The 7981-nt window shown below is 36.9% G+C and overlaps 1 protein-coding gene across 1 annotated transcript; it reads right to left on the reverse strand.

Moving 5' to 3' along the window:
- Positions 1–700: 700 nt before the first annotated feature.
- Positions 701–2483, reverse strand: LOC131042264 (anthocyanidin-3-O-glucoside rhamnosyltransferase). Its single transcript, XM_057975605.2, has one exon. The coding sequence runs from the start codon at positions 2329–2331 to the stop codon at positions 910–912; it is 1422 nt and encodes a 473-aa protein (XP_057831588.2). The 5' UTR covers positions 2332–2483; the 3' UTR covers positions 701–909.
- Positions 2484–7981: the final 5498 nt, after the last annotated feature.

A 7981-nucleotide genomic window follows, 5' to 3' on the forward strand; every position in this document is an offset into this window, starting at 1 on the left:
TGGAGATGTGTTGAGATTTTAGTTGGAAGTCTTAGGAGTCAACACCTTGGTTGGGCATGAACATGTATCAGGTAAATTGTTGTCAAGGTGGAGATTTTTGGATTGTAACAACAATTATTGGTTAATGGCAAGGAAAGAAGACAATGGAAATTTCTAATTTAGTCTTACCTTTTAGAATAACAGTTTTTCCTTGTGTGCAAGTTCCTAATTTCTTTTATGGAATTAAAGAGGTTATTTCTATGTTGTGTGTTAATTCTAATTTAGAGATATTCTATATATCTTTGTTGTCATGAAGGCAATGTTGTAATGAATTGTAGATTGCAAGAGCAATTGGTGTGGATTACAGATTGCAAGAGCAATTGTTAAGATGTTGTTGTAAATTACAAATTCAGATTGTAAAAGTTATAGCAGCACCTAATAGTGGTAGCTAGTTATGGAGTTTATAACTGTTTTCTCCAAGCAATAAGAATACCGATACCCTTGCCCCGTGGATGTTTCCTTGATTTTTTGTCAAGGTTTAACCACATAAATCAGCAACTTATGTGTTGTTCTATTATTTCATTTGATTCTCTTTATTATTTCTTTGCAACTAATTTGTGCTCCAATATTTAATTTTCTGGATTTATGCTTCCGCTTTCACAACATCTTATAAATAATTACACTCTATAAGGTATTCATGTTTAGATCAATTATCATAGCAAATTCAAAATTTAATTTATGACACTATTTCTAATAAACTTAAGAATACAAATTATTTGACCGATTCATCTCTGAATAATACGATTTTGTACCATTTCTTACTAACAGTAAAATTCTCTATCAAAATCTTACTGCAACGAAATTGCCTGCTCAATCTTTATTACTGTGAAAACAACAATAAGAACAAAGAGAGGACTTTTATAAAACGGGCTAATTTGTTGAGGTAGAGAACTCCAGGCGTTTGATGAACCGGTTGATGTATTTTTCTTCCCATTCGCTGTTGCCAAACATGCTCTCTCTCATTTCACAGATTCTCGACTTCACAGTTGTTCCCTCCTCGCACTCTTCCTTCACGACCTTATGCACGGCCGTTCGAATATGTTCTTCCGTGAAACTGCCATCCTCTTCTCTTTCGACTTCCAACCCCACCTTCAGTTCCCCTCCAACGAGCCTGGCGTTAAGACCCTGATCAACATTCATGGGAAGAAGTACAAGTTTTACTCCAAACTTCACAGCCTCCACTACAGAGCTCCACCCCGAGTGGCTCAGGAACACACCCACCGATGGATGCGCAAGAATCTGCAGCTGCGGAGCCCACTCGCTGTAAACAAGCCCTCGGTCTTGAGTTCGAGACTCAAAGCCCTCAGGTAACAAGACCGAAGGGCTGCATTCCTCCTCGGAAAAGCGAGGGAAGCGCAACACCCACAGAAACGGCAGGCCCGTCGCCTCCAAGCCAAGTGCCAGCGCACCGATCTGCTCTTTCGACAGAAAACATTCGCTTCCAAACGATACATACACAACAGACGAATCCGGGTGCTTATCCAACCATCTTATACACAAGGATTCCTGCTCTGAAAGCCTCTTCTGGGGAAGATCCGGTGGCAGAGGACCGACTGGAACTACCGTCTTCCCGGTGGCTCTCTCAAAATACCGTATAAACGTTTCCTCCATTTCGTAGCATGATCTGATGAGCATAAAGGAACATCCTTGTATTGATTTAAAGAAGCGGTCCATTGCTGAGACCCCTCCACTGAAGCGGGTAAAAGCAAGCGCAACATACCGCGCTTCAAAAGGCCGCCAAGCAATTTGTGTAGAAGGGAAACCTGTTGGCGGCACGATCAACTCCTCGGCGGTGGTTTCCTCTTCCTTGTATCTTTCGGGAACCCACATGTAACTAGATACCGCAGCGGTGAAAATGAGGAAGAAAACTGCGGGAATACCCAACTTGGCAGCAACAGTTGAAGCCCAGTACTGTGAAAAGTCGTAGACAACATAATCAGGTGAGAGCCGCCCTAAGAGCTCCTCAAATGGCTGCTCCAGGCCGTCTAGTGCCGTCTTTAATAGGGCTTCCATTTCGTTGGGGATGTCGGCGGTGCTCTCTGCTCCTGCTAGCAGACCCTCCACCCGCGGCAACGGCAGCTCCACCAGATCGATCTTCCCACTCTCCCCTAATAACAATGGCTTGATTTTTGCGATATTACGCGGGGTAGAGAGGAAAGTTACTTTGAGTCCATGTTTAGCAAGCCTTTTGGAAAGCTCGATGAAAGGCACGATGTGGCCCTGTGCTAGCCATGGAAACATAAGCACATGAAGCTTCTTCTTGCCTTCTTCCATCTTCTTACTTGACAGCATCTACAAAAGAACTGAATTTTAACTAAACCTCTTGTTATATTTATAATGAACGCTAAGATTTTTTTAGCTAATAAAATCTGATTCGTGACTCAGTGATTATCTACCAGCTCACATGGACGAATCATGTGCAACTGATAAAGTAGACTAGTGCAGTGGGTGTTTCTGCAGTTCAGATTTTGATTTTCATTTCTGCATGCTTTATCGCGTCCATAGCGTATATTGTTTTAACTAGTAATTGTAGTTAGTGAGTCGAAGAGGTTTTTATTAGCGTTAATTGTTTAACGTAAAGCACATGACATGATGCACTCAATAAAACTCTTCATGAATAGCTGGCAGATTGGATTCTTGGTGTGCAACTGTATTATTATCTCTCATCGAGACTCTGGCAGTCGGATCAGTTATAAGTCGTGTGCAAATATTCCATATCACTTGGTGAAACTCATTTTTGTAGTTTGTTGTACTACTATATTTTTGTAGATTGTTATTCTATTACCCTATGAACAATTATTCAAAAGTGTACATCTCTCTTATAGTATTCATTATTTCTAATTTTTATATGAACATTTGATTGCATTCGTAGGTTAGATCTAAATCTCACATAATTATTTTGGCAAACACAACATGCCTTATGCTTACATAATTTTTAATTTTGAGTCTGAAATTTGATTTATTTGCATACATTTTTTCAATATTCATATTATTTTCTAATATATTCTATTTTACCTCTAGTTGCACTTCATTTTTCTTCTATTTCCCATTAATCAAATATTTGACCCATTGAATACAATTAATTTGAACACATTGAACTTTCATATAATATCATTTGAATCATTCCCCTATTGAAATGTTAGACTTCTTCTTAATAAGAAAAGTGGTTTTCTTAAAAATTGAATGCTTTTTTAATTCTAGTTTCTTCATCTTAACAAAAAAATAAATTATAGTTCTCAAATTGGGATTCATTTTTTCATGTAAAAACAATATGATCAAAACATGAAGGAATACTACTTAAAAAAAATAATCTTCAGCATCATCACCTTTGACTAAGAGTTTACACCTATGATTTGATTAAGGAGGGAGAAAAATGTACTAATATGTTAAACAATATTCTCTCTCTCTCTCTCTCTCTCTCTCTCTCTCTCTCTCTCTCGTCTTGCCAAGTTAGTTAAAGGTGACCTTAACACATGGTGGTCAATACTTAGCATATAGTTAAATAATGTGTTGTAGTGTAAAATTAGTTGTAAGAGTGAAGGTAGTTGCCTGATGTAATTGACTATGATACCTATCTTTGACCATTCCACTATACATAACCAAAGTGATAACCTCTATTGTTTAATGCTAGGAGATTTTCATAATCCATGATGTAATTCTCTTTTTAATTTCTGGATTCGCTTGTGTATACAATTTTTATCATCAATGTTTTGAATCACACTCTACGATTCATCATCAGGATGAAAGGAATTCCTAGGAGACGAATCATGGAGTGTGATTCAAAGTGTTCATGATAAAAATTGCATACACAATCGAATCCAGAAATAAAAAAGAGAAGAACCTCTATTGTATTAACCCTTGATGCATGAAATATAAAATTAATTATTTCATGACATGCATTCATATAGCCAATTCTACAGAAGATAAATTGACTACTTTATGCACCTAATGATTTTAATATCTCTTTAATTGAATAGTTATGTGACTACTACATCCAACTAAAATTTCCCTTCCATTATGTTGTTCCATGACAACCCTTTCCTTGGCATGATGCAAATCCTCAATCAACTTTTCAAAATATTAATGCACCTTGAAATCTAAAAGAAATCCCATTTTGTCCAAATAGAAGATCTTCACTAAAATAGGAGAAGAGCACCAATGTTGGATCGCATTCCAATAACCAATCACTCCTTATATACCCAACCCCCCAATTACTAAATTTAAAGGAGCCATAAAAGTGATAATGAAAAGCTCATTAATAAGTTTCACATGTATGAATAGCCAATCACTTTTTAGCTTTTTCAATCCATAATTGGTCCATTTACGCACCACTACTGGGACATTTGTGCACAACTACTAAGACATTTATCCACAAGTGTTGGCAATTATTGGAACATTTTTAAGTAGTTATTGGGCAATGCTTTGAAATGCGTACTTTTTGACCCTTGTGCGCATAAGTGATCCCACAACGTGTTCATTACTACCCAAAAATCAAAACCTTAGCTATAAACAGTTAAATCGCATATGAAAACAACAACAAAAAAAAACATTAAAATCTGATATACTATTTAAAATCTGTGAATACATAAAATTAATTATGCCCAATACTGATAAGCTTCTAGCTTCTCCTACTTTTGACCAAAAATTTTAAATGTGCCCAACTATTTTGTAAAACGACGAATGAAAAGATGCCCCCGACAAAAGAAGCATAGATAAAAGTCTCAAAAGGAAGGTGACCCGACCAAAGAAGCACGAGGCCAGCTTTTTAGTCAATCGTACGTCAGAAATAAAATAACTCCTCCTCAGTACAACTATATATGTCCCATCCAAATTAGTTCAATGTAGGATTCACACGGTACTTACAGTGTTCAAAACAGTATAAATGCAATTACTGCCACCATAAAGAGGCCTATCGATGAGCAGTGGGTAGGTTGTCTTCTGTCAAGAGGGGCCACTCTGTTTTAAAGTCGGCAATGATTATCCCACGTTACAAACGTCTGTGTGCCTTGCAGGGCTTCAATGGTGGGACCTGCTTTCTGAACAAAGACAAGATAAACACGGAGATCTCGTGGCTTCAAATTGGAGCCAGCTGGTAATCTTTCTGTTCATTATATTGTTGTTGCTTACAGAATTTTTTTCCACAATCTGGATTATTTATTGAAGTTAGATGTGAATATTGATGGTTAGTAAAGAAGAGGCGATGATGAAAATGAAAGGTAAGCACGGTTGTGTTTTAACTTTTGCATAAATCCCAGTCATACAGCTGGAATGTCACACCAGACACAGCTATTAAGTTTGGCCCTCAGATATTGGTGATTTAAGCTTTTTCGCGATAGCAAGATATTGTTAGTTTCTGCGAGCGTAAAGCGTAAGTCAATGGGAGTCCAGAATTAACATAGCTTGATTACATGTTCATATTTTTTTCTTTCAAAAATATATAAATTGCTCTATCTATTATTTTATTAAATAATAGTATTCTGCACTCTTATTAATATAATATAAGTTTTTTATTAATGCCCTCAAGGTACAACTCAAAGGGAAGGCATCACAACAGTGTAAAGACTCATTCAAAATTTGGGTTTGAAAGGAATCTCCCACTTTTTCTACTCCAGAACTCCAGCCGGCCCTTGCTAATGGGAGCAGAGGAGACAAGGAAGGCTGTTACAAGATTACCTTACCGGATTCTGCCTTGAACGATCAAATATCTCTTCTAAGAGACAAAGCTCTCATTGGTAAGTTTTACAACGAGCATTTCCAAATTTCACTATTGAGAAAATGGTCTTTTCAAAGTTGGGAGGGAATCAACAATATCTTTTCATTAACACATTTGGTGTTGTTTTCCGACCAACTATCATTGTAATTCCAACATATTAATGTCATATATCCGACGAAAAAGCAAAAAGATTTTCATCACTCAAATTTTGTCGGGTTATTCGACGGACAAATTTTCATTGGAATTCCGACACCTTCTTTGTCGAAAGTTGACACATAATGTGGCGGTCTCATAATTTCGACGAAGTCGCCAAACCTCTGACGAACCATGCACTGGGGTTGTCGTCGAAATGCCGACGAAAAAGGGCACTATGCTCCGACGGGAATGTTGTACTTGCGACGAAATGCACTAGGTTTGTCGGCGGAATGCCAACAAAAAAGGGCAATATGCTTCGATGGGAATGGTGTGCCTGCAGCGAATTCATCGCAGACACAACATTCCTATTGGAGCATAGTGCCCTTTTCATCGCAGGCCCAACATTCCCGTCGGAGCATAGTGCCCTTTTTTTCTCGGCATTCCGACGAAAAATGCAAGGAAGCTCCGATGAGAGTGTTGTACCTACGATGAAATTTTGTCGCAGGTACAACACTCTCGTCGAGGCCTATGTTAGGCATGTCCGTCGGAATTCCAATGAACAGGCTATATTTAAAATAAAATAAAAACAATTGCCATCAGGGAATATAAAGCATTGCAAATATGGAATATGATCTGATAAGCTTTCTCAAATATTGAACTGCCCCTATATAACTCCTTACCTCAATGACTAACTAACTATGGTAAACCATTATTTTAACAATATACAAAATCAACAATGCCATATATTCAAACAATATAAAAACACAACCAAGAGGGACTATTTGGGTGATGAAGACCTTGATAATGCATGAATATGAGTGAGGAAAATGACAAAAGTAACATGCAAAGGCTCGATGAAGATAGGTAGCCATTATGCATTCTACTACAATACAATGACTAGTTATAGGTCGGAGATGATGTACAAGGTCATGAAGGGTTAAAGGATGCAGAGATTACAATCATAGCAACACACTAAGATTATAAAGATCTCAAACCACAAAGGGACCTCTCACAGTCCATAAGCAAAGATGTTCATATACAAGGTTTGATCTAAAAAAATTGTATTTGGTGACTGCCCTTCTAAAAAGTTAAATGAATATTTGCCTATGTAATCAACAATATGAATATAAACAATAAAAATCTATTTTCTACAACTCATGGATTAAACTCCTTACCTCAATGACAATGAAAGTCTTGGATCACTTCAAAATGGCTTCCACTTTTACTAAATTCCTAATAATGGTTGGATCTCTGTCTAATAAATTTTGATCCCAGCTACTTCATAGACTTAGCTATCTTTGATCTCAGGCTTAGGCAACTATTTGATCCCAACTACTTCATAGACTGAAGAAAAAACCATGTCAACAACAAAATTTCTAGACAATAAACAAGGAAATCTCACCTATATGTTGTAGGACTAGTTTGATCAGAGAGGACTCACAAAGATAGGTACAATGATTTCAGTCCTCAGAGCATAATTGGTAATGTACTCATGCAAATATAGAAGACATAATTGTGACAGTCCAACGAGTGCATCTACAACCAACATAAGAGAAGTTAATGGACAAGACAATTCTCTCAAGAATATCAAGGATTTTTATTGCCTTCATGAGCATATTATAGTCATAAAAGCATTACCAAAGCTAGAAATTTGATCTATATAGTCTTATACAATCTTTCTACCAAAACACATCATCAATAAGGGCACATGATTCACATACAGTCATATACAACATGCATTAAGATTGTAGTCATAAATAGTATCTCATAGTGCAAGTAAGCTATAAACACATAGGTCATATGACAAAAGGGACCATGTACAAGATCAGAAAGCAATAATATAACAATGGAAGGCATAGTCATAGGTTTCCTCAAATAAAAGTATGCAACAATGGTATTATAAAGAGTGGCCTCTAATAGTTTTTATCATCAAATTTCATGTATCCATGAACAAAAGATTCAAGAAGCAACCTCAAGAGTATAGGAGAGATCTGAGCAAAAAAAAAATGAAGGAATACAAATTGTAAAGTGACTGATTTTGTGTCTCAGACTATTAAAGACAACAAGATTGGAGTTGTTTGGGTGGATATAAGA

Source organism: Cryptomeria japonica, chromosome 1 (genome assembly GCF_030272615.1).
Source record: "Cryptomeria japonica chromosome 1, Sugi_1.0, whole genome shotgun sequence".
In the NCBI taxonomy this organism is placed as follows: domain Eukaryota; kingdom Viridiplantae; phylum Streptophyta; class Pinopsida; order Cupressales; family Cupressaceae; genus Cryptomeria; species Cryptomeria japonica.